At 46.9% G+C, this 14,708-nt stretch overlaps 2 protein-coding genes across 2 annotated transcripts; one reads left to right on the top strand and one right to left on the bottom strand.

The window, feature by feature from the left end:
* The first annotated feature begins 488 nt into the window (after positions 1-488).
* Positions 489-4,510, top strand: LOC119270679 (probable aspartyl aminopeptidase). The gene is made up of 9 exons (XM_037552720.1): positions 489-779; positions 1,027-1,162; positions 1,595-1,867; positions 2,364-2,511; positions 2,623-2,862; positions 3,187-3,319; positions 3,396-3,577; positions 3,779-3,891; positions 4,205-4,510. The coding sequence occupies exons 1-9, from the start codon at positions 560-562 to the stop codon at positions 4,311-4,313; spliced, it is 1,554 nt and encodes a 517-aa protein (XP_037408617.1). The 5' UTR covers positions 489-559; the 3' UTR covers positions 4,314-4,510.
* A 374-nt stretch (positions 4,511-4,884) lies between these two features.
* On the bottom strand, positions 4,885-8,870 carry LOC119270678 (proteinaceous RNase P 2-like). The gene is made up of 6 exons (XM_037552719.1): positions 7,849-8,870; positions 6,332-6,433; positions 6,059-6,234; positions 5,697-5,820; positions 5,544-5,612; positions 4,885-5,433 (listed from the first exon to the last, which is right to left on the bottom strand). The coding sequence occupies exons 1-6, from the start codon at positions 8,794-8,796 to the stop codon at positions 5,200-5,202; spliced, it is 1,653 nt and encodes a 550-aa protein (XP_037408616.1). The 5' UTR covers positions 8,797-8,870; the 3' UTR covers positions 4,885-5,199.
* Positions 8,871-14,708: the final 5,838 nt, after the last annotated feature.

Genomic DNA, 14,708 nt, shown 5'->3' with positions numbered 1-14,708 from the left:
CCGTATGATCTCCGCCCAGCACTCGGGCGTGAGCATTTTGTAATATATTATCTTCCACCGTATCATGGCAGACGATAAGGTCAGAGCGAAAAGGAAAGTGGTGACGACACATATGAGCGAGAAAGAAGAAAAATGGAGCGTCTAGGGCATACCCTCGCCGCCCAGCTTAAATAGCCGAATTTGGCCCCTCAAGCGGGGCGCCAAAGCGATGGCATGAATGGGTCCTCCCAAAAACCAATGACCTCCCTTACGGTTTTTGTGTGTGTCCTACCCGTCGGTCCAACGTGTAGGCGACTAGGCGTCCCATCTCTGACTCACATATGAGCTCGATATGTCGGGTCATTTATGTGTCGGATGATGGACAACACAAAGCGTATGAGCTGGGTTTAGGGTCCGGTTAGGCAACATTTTTGGGTCCTCTAACCACTTGCACAAAGAATCAACTAGATATAGTTTTTGGAAACTTAAGGCACGTGGCTGGATTCGTGGACCGCTGGACGGAGCTACACTGCGGCTTGCGCTTCACCCATCGCGTCGTCCTCTCCATACCTCGCCGCCGATGGCGCTGCTCCGCCTCCACCTCCTCCGGCCGCCGCCTGCGCCGCTCGCCGCCTTCTCCTCCCCCTGGCGCCGCGCCCTCCCAACCACCAGACCCGCTGCACCCGCCTCCCGCCTCCTCTGCTCCAACCACCCCGCCGCCCCCTCCTCCCCCTCGCCCTCCATCGTCGGCGGCCTGCTCGACTACCTCAACGAGTCGTGGACGCAGTTCCACGCCACCGGTGAGTGAGTCACCTTCTGCTTTACAACCCACGCCACGCCACGCCAGGCGTGCCCTCTCCGCTCCGCGTGCGCGAGGCCCTCAACCTGTTCGGTCCTATTCCTCACCGGGTGCTCTCCGGCCTTACCACTGAATGCTGCTACATTCTTTGCGAATTCGGTGCACCATGGACCCTGGCATTTAGGCATTGTTGGTGCGAATTCAAGTGCTTACTTCGTCCTGTTTGTTTGTGTTGGCCATTGTTTCAGCCGAGGCCAAGAGGCAGCTGCTCGCGGCGGGGTTCGAGCTGCTCAGCGAGAACGACGACTGGGACCTGCAGCCCGGTGGCCGCTACTTCTTCACGCGCAACATGTCCTGCCTGGTCGCCTTTGCAGTCGGGGAAAAGTGAGTTTGTTCGAAGAGCTCCGCTCCTCCATACTGAGAGTGCATTCGTGTTTATCACTTGAGATTTTTGGTTAACCTTGCTCTGCATGTCTTAATTTTTGGCAATTCAATCTCATCAAACAAACCTCTGTTGTAGCATAAAGCATGACCATAGTATGTAAGTGATTTAGATATCTGTGAACTGTGATAGAGGAAGAGGTCATGACAGCATTAGAATTTGGTTTTTTTCTCATGCTGCATTTGTGCTAAGTTCGAAGATCTGCAAAAGCTCTGGGTTGCTGGGTGGTATCCCATGGCAACATACTATGAGTCTGGAACTAATAGTTCGTGCTCAGTACCAAAAACATGATTTCAAATCAAAAATTTGTGATCGTCAAACTGTAGTAATATTTAGTCTGAAAGACATGCAAATGCCTTTGTTCTGTTCTGCAGGTACAGGGTTGGTAATGGTTTCAATATAATTGCAGCCCACACTGATAGTCCATGCCTCAAGCTGAAACCGAGATCTGCTTCCTTCAAATCTGGCCATCAAATGGTTGGTGTACAGACGTATGGAGGTGGGTTGTGGCACACATGGTTTGATAGAGATCTAACATTGGCTGGGCGAGTCATCCTCAAGGCTCCAGATGGTTCATTTAAGCATAAGCTTGTCAAAGTGAACAGACCACTCATTCGCGTACCGACACTGGCTATACATCTTGACCGGTTATTTCTCATGCCCTTTTTATCACTATTCTATTTCATTTGTCAGCTAAAATGCAATCTATCATGTAGTTTCTACCCTCCCGCTAGCAATAGAGTTTTATACATCTCTTATAGTATCATGTCCTCTTATAGTTTCTTCCCTCATTTGTCCTCTGTGGCCCTTCCATTGTTTAACGATTGCTTGTTTCTATAATAAGTACAAAAATTGTCCATATCATGGTATTTGAGACCTATCCCAGTAACATTCTTTCAATGCATCCAGTAGACTGTTGATGTCCCGTTTAACTGGATTTATCCATTGTAACATTCTTTCATTTTACCCATAATCCACCATTTATCTACATCTCAGTTGTTGAAAGCTTATCTGTGTAACATCATTTCAAATTCATTGAGCTTGCTGCCAAGCATCTAGTAGCTTGTTCCTGTTGATGTCCTGTTTAACTGTAATTTTATTTGGCCCTTCCATGTGTAGCTGACTGAGTTATTTTCCTTTTAGCACAGTGAATTCTGAAGGATTCAAGCCTAATCTAGAGAGTCATCTGGCTCCACTTCTTGCAACAACATGTGAAGAGACCACTGTCAATTTTGATGACAAAAAAGGTTCAAGTTCCACAAAGACTGTCCATCATCCACTACTATTGCAAGTAATTCCGCACTCTATCCTTTTTCTTTTGCCCGTCACTGAAGCAAGAGTTCAGTTTTAGATTGCTAAGCTGGCTTCAAATTGCACTTATAGCCAACTTGCTGATCCACAGGTTCTTTCAGAAGAAATTGGTTGTGGGTCAGATGAAATTATTGGTATGGAGTTGAACGTGTGTGATACCCAACCTAGCTGCCTTGGTGGAGGCAAGAACGAGTTCATTTATTCTGGTAGATTGGATAATCTTGCTTCATGTTATTGTGCGCTGAAATCCCTCATGGACTCTTCCAAGATACCAGAAGAGTTATCCAACGAGAAGGGTATAAGAATGATTGCTTTGTTTGATAATGAAGAGGTATTTGAACCGAGCCCTGCTCTGATTGGTAAAAGTATATGTATGCATATCCTAGATTCCTAATACTCGCTTGGAGCCTGTTTTGATGGCTTTATGCTTAATTCGGTTGCAAATGAAAAATATCACTGATAAAGTTATAGCTCAGTAGTTGCTCATGTTCCCATGAATTATCGCTGATTGTTGGACCAAGAGCAGTTTTTAATGATGTAGTTATTCAAAACATTTGCACAAAGGATTTTTATATTAGAACTATCTTCTAGGGAACCCTTGTTTGTTTCTGTGCCCGGCTTCCTCTTCCTCGTGTTATAACATCACACTGTTCAGGTTGGTTCAAATTCGATGCAAGGGGCAGGAGCACCAACCATATTCCAGGCCATGAGACGAATCGTTGACTCCTTGATGCATCAGTCCATGGGGGAGGGGGCTTTGGAGCGTGCACTAACTTCTTCTTTCCTTGGTAGGATTCATGTCTATACTGTCTGTTGGGTATAGCGTGTGACAAGTCTCTGATTGAACTCTGTTCTCCCTTTCAGTTTCCGCAGATATGGCTCATGCCCTGCACCCAAACTATCCAGACAAGCATGAAGAGTACCACAGACCAGAACTACAAAAAGGACTTGTTATCAAGCATAATGCTAACCAGCGTTATGCCACAAGTGCTGTAACAGCTTTTCTCTTCAAAGAAATAGCTCGAATTCATAACCTTCCCGTCCAGGTATTTTTCGACTTCTTTGCTTAACATTCCTTCTGGGGCAAGGTCCACTGTTTGAACAAATGATTGTGCTCCATGGTGGTTTGGTAAAGCTAATGATGACCCATTTGCTTACTCTTTATTTAACTATAAGATATAAATTGTTGTGTTTTAAGTATGTGATTACGTTTGAGAAATGGTGCTGATGCAATGAGTACCCTACAGGAATTTGTCGTAAGGAATGATATGGGTTGTGGCTCAACTATTGGCCCCATACTTGCTTCCGGTGTTGGCATACGGACTGTTGATTGTGGTATTCCTCAACTTTCCATGCACAGGTATGCTTAGCTTGCTCTTCTTTGCACCTGCTGGTTATGACACACTGATTCAGCATGTAATGTAATATACAAAGTGCTTTCAGACCTAGCTGTTTGATCTTTTTAATTGGAAGAGATTAGTTAATAATTTAATATGACTTCTATTTTCAGTTGTTCACATACTCTCTGTCTTACTGAGATGTTGCAAATGATAGACAAATGCAATTATATCTCATGGATAATATGCTTCGATTTATATCTATCCGCATCATGGTTCTTCCTAAAATCATGTGTTGTATTACAAGTACTTGATCACTATTGCATTGGTTTGCAGCGTTCGGGAAATGTGTGGCAAAGAAGACATAGACACCACGTACAAGCACTTCAAAGCTTTCTTCGAGATGTTCTCGGACATTGACCAGAAACTGAATGTAGACTTTTAGGTCTTGACTTCTGAATGTGCAGTCTCTTAATAATGTATGGATATTCAGCTCGGCCTCTGAATAATGTCTTGATCATAGTATCAGTTTTTGTTGCATATCCAATCTGGTTTAAGACAAGAGAACTGGCTTTGAAAATCATTTCCCAAGCAATAATACAGATTAACACAATTTCCTTGAGATTGTGTTTGTAACTTGCATTTCTGAGGCTAATTATTTCTCCTTGTTGCTGATCGCCGTATATAATCCATATTAAAATCTCTAAAAGGTCTTATATTTAAGAACGGAGGGAGTAATAAAGTTGTACTCCCTCCGTTCCTAAATATAAGTCTTTTTAGACATTCAAATAGACTACAAGATACGGATGTATGTAGACATATTTTAGAGTGTAGATTTACTCATTTTGCTCCGTATGTAGTCATTTGTTGAAATCTCTAGAAAGACTTATATTTGAGAACGGAGGGAGTACTAAGTGAGCGTCAATTAATATGGATTGGAGGGAATAGCTTTTCTGAAACTTAACATGCAACAATGGCCGTTCTTGTTCACTAGTTCACACTATCATTGCAAAATATAGCACGGAAAATAAATGGTATAACCAGTTTAACCTCCCACTGTTGTACAATGTGATCATGGATACTATCCTTTGAACCAATGCAGTTATTTTTGCCCAAAAAAAAAAAAAAAACTCGATGAACTGAACCAAATTGGTGCACAGCTGCGCACAAGTCAGGTGCGCTTTACAATGCTTGTAAAACACAAACAGGCTGTCAGGGATGTCGCTAACACTGCATCCCTGTTCCTGGACTACTAAAGCGGGACGCAGAACCAAGCGCGCCGCAGAAATACGGCATGCTTCAGTTGCCCGCAAATGGCAGCGGCGTCAAAGTCAATCTCTATCCTTTCTTTTGCCAGTTACCGGTGCAGCCTGTTCTTCAGGTTGCCTCTGCCCAGCCCCATTAGATGCCTCAGATGGAGATAAATCCTGGGCAACTCCGTTGGCCACCGGAGGTTCACGCGGTGGTTTGGAGAGATCTGTCCTACCAATACAAAGCCAAGTCCTAGCTCTCTCATCGCCAGATTTCTCCTCTATTGGCACGTGCCAAGATCCTGTCTCAGATTCCTGCGATGATGAAGATAACATCAGTAACAGCACGTTCCAACGTCGGCACGTTCCAACTGTCTCGGATTCCTGTGATGACAGTAAGCTCTATATAAACCTTGGTTACTTACTTGAATCTCTGAGGAATAGGGGGGTGGCAGAACAAGCACCGCCTTCCCTTTATTAAAAGTGTACTTGACCTGCAATTGCAATTAGATTAGCACACTAACAAATAAATAGGAATGGGAGTGGGTTATATGATTCATAAGCTTTGCAGTACACACCCGATGTCTTTGCTTCCACTTGTAGAAGAAGGACGATGATCCTAGGAGCTCAAATATGTGATCTCTCATTTCATCGTTGGTCACGAGCAAACAGTTCAATCCAATTGCTGCATATAGCCAATACCTGCAAAGTTATATCACATATATTTAGCAAACCCAGGAAACACAACAGTTGGTAAGATGCTGAGAATCAACAACAATCTAATTTCACATATTAGTCAATATATGCAGTTCAGGCTAAGAGATGCACTTCCAGCTCAGAATAAGGCGAACTTGAACTTAGATTAATATCTGAAGCATACTACAAATGTGAAACAAGAAGTGCAAGAATATCCACAGCTAGAAAGTGCCGAAAACATTACCAGTCATCATTTGACCCACTTGGCGATGTGTACAATGCTCCATTTGCTCTCCAAGTTTCAATAAGATGCCTATTGGATGCAGTTTCCATAAGCTTAGCGATGCGCTTATTATGTAGTATAACAAGTGGCCATTTCCCACTATATCTATCTCGTAGCTCTGTTACAACAGCATCCAGCTGCTCTATATTAAGCATGACAAATGGAACATGGATTAGTACAAATTACTTCAGTGGTGACAGCATGTCAGAATTCAGTGTAGGATGACGCACAGACCTGAACCAAGCTGAAACCGCCCTCAGCAAAATTTTGTTGATAAAGTGCAATATTTGCACCATCGACTATAGCTTCGTATTCTTTATGTGCTTCCAGCCACTCCTACAGAAGTCAAAATTTTCAGCTTGTAAGAAGAAAAACTATGTTCTGAACTTTATAAAGATGTATTTTTCCCAAAAAGCAACGGACAAGTATATACAGTATATGAAACATAATTTGATTGTCATCTTTCCTTAAGCTACCTTAGTTCCTAGACAGGTGAATGTCATGCTTTAGTTATATGAGAATTGTGGATTCCCCTAACTCTGGGTTAGGACCAGTTTCTTGAGCAAGCAATTATTGCGCAGTAGGGCAACCAAACACAAGGCCTTTAAGGGTGACAAAAATGTTTTAACACAACTGCAATTCAGTTACTATAAACGAATCAACGAAGAAACTTAGTTTACAACCCTACTTAATTTGGCTACAGTGAGCCAGAAGTAGTTGTCTACACAAAACAGGGCAGCGCACTTTCTTCAGGTATAGTTTTCACAAATTAGTTCCTAGTAATCACACAATGTCAGCCATTGTTTTTAAGGCGGTAAGGCGACCTAAGGCGCTGGGGGGGTGCCTCATCGCCTAGGCGACGCCTAAGCGCCTAAGGCGGGCAAGGCGTTGGGGGGGCGCCTTATCGCCTAAGCGTCCAAGGCGGGACGCCTTAAAAACAATGATGTCAGCTACTAACGGAAATAAAACTAAGCACATATGTGCTCTGTCTATCATAATTTATGTAAATTTGGTTGGCATTTCTCGTTAGCTGGCTTTAGTTTCTAGACTAGCGACTGTCATGCTTTAGTTATATGAAATCATTATGAATTTCACTTACTACGGCTTTAGGACCAGTTACTTGAGCAAGCAGGTGTTACGCAGGCATGGCAACCAACCACAAGGTTTTAGGTATGACTCAAGTGTGTTGACACTACAGTAGTTCAATTTCCACAGACCAAACTGAAAAATTTAGATGAAGAAGCTAATCATATAAGCCCATTCAATTTGGCCACAGTATATCACCCCAGGCAGTCAACTGCACAAAACAGGGAGGCGCACTATCTCCAGGAGAATGTCATGATTTAATAATATAAAAAATAATGGATTCCCCTAACTGGTACATCTTAAGGACCAGTTACTTCAGTAAGCAATTATAGTGCAGACATGGCATTCAACCACAAGGTCTTGAAGGATGACTCAAATTGTTAACACAACCATAGTTCTATAAACAGGGGTGATAGTTCACATAACGAATAAGTTTATCATATAAACATATTGAATTTGGCTACGGTATATCACCACAAGTCTAGTTTTCCCAAATAAGTTCTTTGTAAATCACATGATGCCAGCTACTAATTGAAATAAAATCAAGCACATATCTGATCTGCCTAACACAACTGCCAGTAAACTACAGAAACTAACCACATTTAACAAAATATGCAATGCTCCAAGTTAGCTAGGGAGTCAAACAAAAGGGCAGATATATGCACCTGAAATTGGCTGAAATTTGCTTTGGTCTCCCTCTCAAGGGCCAACCCAGAAATAGAGTCAGCAAACTTCTGTGTATCCTCCATGTCAATATCAACAGAAGCTAGGCGGCATCCGCATCCACCGCACTCGCCGTCTGCCCCGACTCTCACCCGCTGCACCGTCCACGGTCCAGCCTGAAGCCACCCTAGCTGATGGCACCCACCGCCGTTCGCCACAATGGCGTCCTTCACCTGACACGCATCCCACTCAGCCTTACCAGCCGCTGCCGCCTTCTCGCTCCAGAACCACCCTTCCAACACCTCTGCGGTCTCCTCTTTAACGCAGCCAACGGCTCGCCGCAGCTTGTGCATATACTCATACACCTTGTCTGCGTCCCCGGCCTTGGCGCTCACCTCAAGGAGCGCGGCGAGTTCGGGCTCTTCCGGCGATACAGCTGAGGCCGCCATGTGTGCCTCGACCTCGTACGCCTTGCCAGCCTCCCCGGCGCGCCGGAACGCGGCGAGCACGGGGCTGTAAGACCGGAGGCGCGGCGCGAGGCCGTACTTCTCCCGCATGGTGGAGACGAGCCCGAAGGCCTCGTCGGCGCCCTCGGCGTCCGCGGCGGCGACGACGCGGGCGAGCGAGGTGATGGTGGCCTCGGAGGGGGGAGCCCCGACGCCGACCATGTGCGCGAACACGCGGCGCGCGGCGGCGGCCGGGTGGGCCGGGAACGCGGCGCGGTCCGCGGAGGCGAGCAGGTGGAGGAGCTGGTTGTACTGGTGCGCGGCGAGGCGGAGGTCGGGCGCCGCGTCGGGGCCGGACACGGCGGCGTCGAAGGCGGCCATGGCGGCCGCGGCGTCCCCGCGGCGGGTGCAGTCGGTGAGGGTGCGGGAGAGGTCGGAGTTGGGGCCCTTCCCGCCCCGGCCGCGCTTACGGCGGGTCCCGTCGCCGGCGGCGGCGGTGGCCATGGGCGGCTGGAGAGAAACCCTAACGGGAAGCGAGGGTTTGGACTTGGAGCCGCTCAGCGGCCATGGCCCATATACTCTTGGCAGGAGGGCGGTGCCGGTCGCTGAGATTAGTCCCATACCGCTAACCGAGGGGAGTTCGACGCGGTTTATAAGGCGGAGATGGCTCGTCTGAAAGCACTAGCCGCAGGATGAAGTGAGCGGGCCTAACCAGCCCTGGAAAGTCCCCGGGCCCCATGCGCAGCGATGCGCCCACGGAGAACGTGGACGGCCCATGAGCCGGCTCTCCCCGCCTCGGCGGGGGGCTGAGACGAGTGTGGAGCCCAATCACAGGGGGCCGGCTCTGGGTCAATTGGCTAATCTCACAGTTATTCACTTGGTCCGTAATGGATTAACAGAACGGGGCTTACACTCCTGTGGCACCACCTTTTTTTTGTTCTAGTTTTTCTCATGCATAAACCCCATCCTTGTGTCGTCCAATCACCATCCGATGACACCATGCTCACAGACATCACCTTCTGCAACGGCGAGCTCTATAGCATCCAACGCGGTGCACTCTTCAAGTTTGGCATCACCTTAACAAAGAGGGTAATCTGGTGGCAAGCCCAATCCACCGCCTAAAAATCGAAATGAACGCATTGCATGCGTTGGAGGTGACATCCCACCCAAGATACTTCCTCCGTTTATTTTTAGTCTGCATATAAGGTTTGGTCAAAGTCAAGCTTTGTAAAGTTTGACTAACTTTATATTAAAAAATATAAACATTGACAATATGAAATCAATATTCTCAGATACAATGCGAAATGTATTTTCATACTATATAGTTTTAATATTTTAGATATTCATATTTTTTTTATAAATTTGGTCAAACTTTGTGTAATTTGACCTTGACCAAATCTTATATACGGAGTAAAAAGAAACGGAAGGAGTACATCTTCCAACTGCGTAACAAGCTAGCAATAGCGGTGGAGGTCTTGCCAGACAGTCACGACCATAACACTAAATTTTTCAGGGTCTTTGAGCTCACCAATGACGACAAAATGTGGGAAGAGGTGATGAGTTTGGATGACTACACCCTGTTTCTTGACCCAGCTTGCTCCAAGACGCGGTGGTCGGGCGAGGTGGGGTGGATAGGAACTGCATCTACTACTCCGAGCAAGACGCCTCCCTCCACCATCATGTGGAGTGCTTAGCAAAGTTGTACGTCGGTAGCTGCAGTGTGTATTACCGGAAAAGTGAAGGCGTGCATCACTTGCAGAGGATCATATCACGAGGATACCATTACCGCAAGTGGGATGCTGGTAATGGCAGTAACTGTTGCATGTGGTTGCTTCCTCCAGAGTTTTAGTTCCTCGTAGTGCATGTACCTCTGTTTTTATGTTCTCCATTTATTAACTGGAGGTGTGCAAATAAATTGAACCCTCAATTTCAAAATATAAGGTGTGCAAATTTTCTAAAAAGTCAAATATCTTTATGTTTGATCAAGTTTATACAGGAGAAAAATCAATATCTAGAATACAAAGTCGTTGCCATCCTATTCTTCAGGAAAAGTATTTTCATACTCTATGTATTTTGCAATTTAGATATGTATATATAACTGTCTTCAGATGTTGAGAGGTTTGAATTTTGGAAAAACTAATGCACCTTATATTTTGAAACGGAGGGTGCAATTTATATATAGGCACCAGTTTCTGCACCATAATTTTCATTACTCAAAAAAGTAGGAGTTACAAGGTGGTGCGCTTGAATGCAAGGAAAATATTCACCATGAACAATGTGTTTCACTTTTTTATGGTGTACTTGAATTTGTTTATCAAGCACATAAATAGTAAGTATATGTGCTTATAATTCTTAAAAACATGCAAAAAAATTGAAACGTCCAGCATTGCTGGCTTTCCATTGATTTTAGCAGAGAGATAGATGACAAAGGTGGTGATCAAGTGATTGGAAAGGAAAATTACAGCCAGTCCGAAGATGCAAATCTCCGGACAAAGTAGCACGTAAGGGAAAACCTCATGTTACATCCCGAAAGAGTTGCTCTATGCATCGTGCACCTGCCATTCTCCATTGCTCTACGTCGCGCTTGCATGCATCAGCAATGTGCCTCGCGTTTGCATGCTTTCCTCTGACCCGAAAGAGTTGCTCTATGCATCGTGCACCTGCCATTCTGCATTGCTCTATGTCGCGCTTGCATGCATCAGCAATGTGCCTCGTGCTTGCATGCTTTCCTCTGAAAACGCAACGCAGGAGTTGCGCTCCAACCAGATATGCCAGGAGATGAGCGCAACCATAGATTTCGTGCCCTTCTTGTGGCATGGAGCTGCTGCAGTTGTGATCCTCTGAACTCTGTCTGTTGTTGATGTCCCCGTGCGCCATATCCATTGGTTCAGAGCACTGCAGCCATTCCAGGCAGCCGCGGTGTGCCAGACCTGCAAAGCAATCGGGCATTCCCACAACAGATGAACGGAGGTCTCAAGATTGCGGAGGCACATAGGGCACAAATATCCATTTTTCCAGCCCCTCCGTTGCAGCCGATCGTTGCACTAGAGTTTGTCGAGGTGCAGCAACCAGAGGAACATCTTGATTTTGCTTGGAGCCCAGATTTTCTAGATGAGTGCTCTGAAGTTGCAAGGCTGGTGGGCATTGTATGCAGATCGCGTGGAGTTTATGCCCGAACTGTAGAGTGTCCATTTGATTGTATCTGGAGTTCCCTGCTCCAAAGTGATGCCAGCTTGCCTGATTTCCCTCGCTAGCTGAACGACTTACTGGGCTATGCTGCTGGAATGCCACAGGTCAAGGATCGATCCACCGGTCTTCATGTAGCGCATCTCTCACATTTCTGTTATTCCTGATGGATCTGGCAAAGATCATTGGATAATTAAGCTTGGCATAGCTATCTCCCCCCAGCCACGAGCAGAACCAGAAGGAAGTTGTCGCCCCATCGCCGATGATCAGCACGGTAGAGGCCACAAACAGAGCTCGGTCAGAAGTGTCGGAAGGTGTACCAGCCAGGTTTGCCAGAGCCATTGTAGCTGCAATCACGGGCAAACCGAGGTAGGTCGTGGATGCCCAGTCCGTCGTATTGCTCCGGCGTGGTCACCGTGCTCCATCCCACCTTACATTTTCCCCCAGTTATCTCCTTGTCCCGTGCCCAGAGGAAGCGGTGTCGCGATTATCTATATCCTTGAAGAATTTCTTGGGCTCATGCAGGGCTGTGAGCGCGAAGGTTGGCATGGCCGAGTGCACACATCATACAAGAACACGCCGGACCGCTAGCGGCATCAGCCTACCCTTCCAGCCAGCAAGTCTAGCTCTAATTCTGTCAATTATAGATTGACGATGTACTAGCCTAACCCGCCCTATCGTAACTGGTAAACCTAGGTACCGAATCGGGAAAGTCGCCGTGGTGCCGCCAAAATTTTGCAGTACAGCTCGTATGTCTATGTTGCCGCAGCTGATGGCCACCGCCGAAGATTCGGAGAGGTTGAGGCGGAGGCCCGTGGCGTCGCCGAACCGCTGTAGAAGATCTAAAAGGCTATCACGCACTGGGTTGATGAAGATAACAGCGTCATCTTCGTACAAACGTGTGCGCATCCGTGCAACCGTACCTGGAATGGTGTTCAACACTCCCGTCCTAGTGGCCGCCTCGAGAAGTCGATGCAGTGTGTCGATGAAAAGGATGAACAACAACGGCGAGAGGGCCCCCCTGCCGCAGCCCTCGTTGGTGCATAATGCACTCACCGGGATCTCCATTGATTAGGCATGTTGAAGAGGAGGACGAGAGAAGCAGTGCTATCCCATCTCTCCACCGAGAGGAGAACCCTAGCTGCTGTAATAATTCCATGATGTACTCCCATGAAATACTACCGAAAGCTCTAGCAATATCAATTGGAGGAGAAGTGCCGACGTTTTATCCCTATGGAGAGCTCAAACGAAATTCTGAACATATAAGTAACTGTCATGGATACACTTTCTCCTCTGGAAGGCCATCTGCGCAAGTGAGATAATCCTATCTATAACAGCAGCCAATCTCATGGAGAGCACCTTTGTGATCAGCTTTGTGATAGAATGAATAAGGTTGATTGGTCTAAACTCACTCATTCTTGTGGCCCCATCTTTCTTCAGTATGAGGGCAATCATGGCCGTGTTAAGCTCTGCAAAGTTTCCATCGGCCAACCTATAGAAGTGATCAAAGACCGCCATCACGTCGCCCTTGATCGTGCTCCAGCATGCTCTGAAGAAAGCCCCCGAAAAACCATCAGGGCCGGGTGCTTTCTCGGCCGGGAAGCCATGACTGCAGCCCAAACTTCAGGTCCAGAGAAGGGGTTTTCAAGTCCCTCATTTTGCAGCCTTGGGTCCACTTCATCCTAATTGATAGAGCACTGCCTTGTTTCTTTCTTCCGCCCAGGAAGTTCACGAAGTGATTGTGGGCAATGGAGGCTTTCTCCTCATGCGCAGTGGCAGTGACTGTGTCCGTTTGCAGTGAATGTATAAAGTTCTTTCTTCTTCTTGAGTTGATCTTAGCTTGAAAAAATGTTGTGCGTGCGTCCCCGCCTTGAGCCAGGTGATCCTGGAGGCCTGTCTTTTCCTTGCCCTCTCCACCGCAGCCAGACCCAGGATCCTGAGCTTAAGCTGTTTTCTCAGCATGAATTCACTTTGAGTCAACCCTCTTCTCTCCTGTGCGACATCTAGGTGAAGGATCACCTCACAAGCCAAGTGGAACTAAACTTTTGCATCACTGAAGAGTGACTTGGCCCAAATTTTCAGGTCATAAGCCGTCCTTTGCATTTTCTTCTTCAGCTTGATAATGGGGCATGTGTGATTGGCTGGCCGCTGCCAAGCTCTGTCCACGGTTTTCATGGAAGTGTGAGAAGCTAGGCCAGAAGGTTTCAAAACGGAATGGTGGCCTTCTGCGCGAAGCAACAGTGTTTCCGAGCAACAACGGGCAGTGGTCCGAGTAGGCTGGCACAGCAGCCATCAACATGAAGGAGGGGAAGAGGGCATTCCATTCCAAGTTACAGAACACCTTGTCGATATTAACCATCGTCGGATTCTCCCGCTCACTTGTTCATGTAAACCTTCTGTTTTTACATTTGATTTCTTTCAGGCCTCCTCTGTCGATTGCTGTCCTAAACATGCCCATGATTCTTCCGTTCAAGTTGAGATTGTTTTTGTCACGGGCTTCGTAGATGATGTTAAAATCCGCATTGAGAAGCCAAGGTTCCCCTTGTGGCGGTGCAGCATGTGCAAGCTCGGCCAGAAAGGCGTCCTTGCACGGATCATCCACCGGTTCGTACACCGTCGTGAGCCAAAACCATGATCCATCCTACAGCAGTGAAACCTTGCCCGTGATCGAGAAACATCCGACGGCCTGAGTCACAAAACTGACGGTGTTCTTGTTCCATAGGACAGCAGCCCCTTCCCTAGTGCCCATGGCTGGCAGTACAGCGCAGCCTTCCAGTCTATTTCCTCCCAACTCTCTAACTGTACTGGGCATCCAAGTTTCTAACTTAGTCTCTTGCAGGCAGAGGATGGATGTCCGTTGTGCTTCAGCAATCTCACGTACGGCTGTTCTCCCCGCAAGTGAATTCAAACCCCTTACGTTCTAGCTTAAGATTGCACAGGTTGTGTTACTCATTGGCACAATTATCATCTCCAGAAACAACAATAACAAGCTCCCACAACTAAAATCACTAATAGCAAATAGGTACACATCCGAGCACGCCGGGGAACGCCGCCGACCACCAATAGGCCCCAAACCGCGACGGCGCCAGCTACACCACCTATCACTACTGATACAGACAGAAACTGAACCTAACTTAAGCCGACCTATTGCAGGGGCGGAGCCAGCGTCCGGCTAGCCTGGGGCACTTGCCCGGGCTCACAAGATACGCGACATACTACGATGACACTGT

Source organism: Triticum dicoccoides, chromosome 3A (assembly GCF_002162155.2).
Source record: "Triticum dicoccoides isolate Atlit2015 ecotype Zavitan chromosome 3A, WEW_v2.0, whole genome shotgun sequence".
Taxonomy (NCBI): domain Eukaryota; kingdom Viridiplantae; phylum Streptophyta; class Magnoliopsida; order Poales; family Poaceae; genus Triticum; species Triticum dicoccoides.
This window is presented reverse-complemented; position numbering and strand designations above follow the sequence as displayed.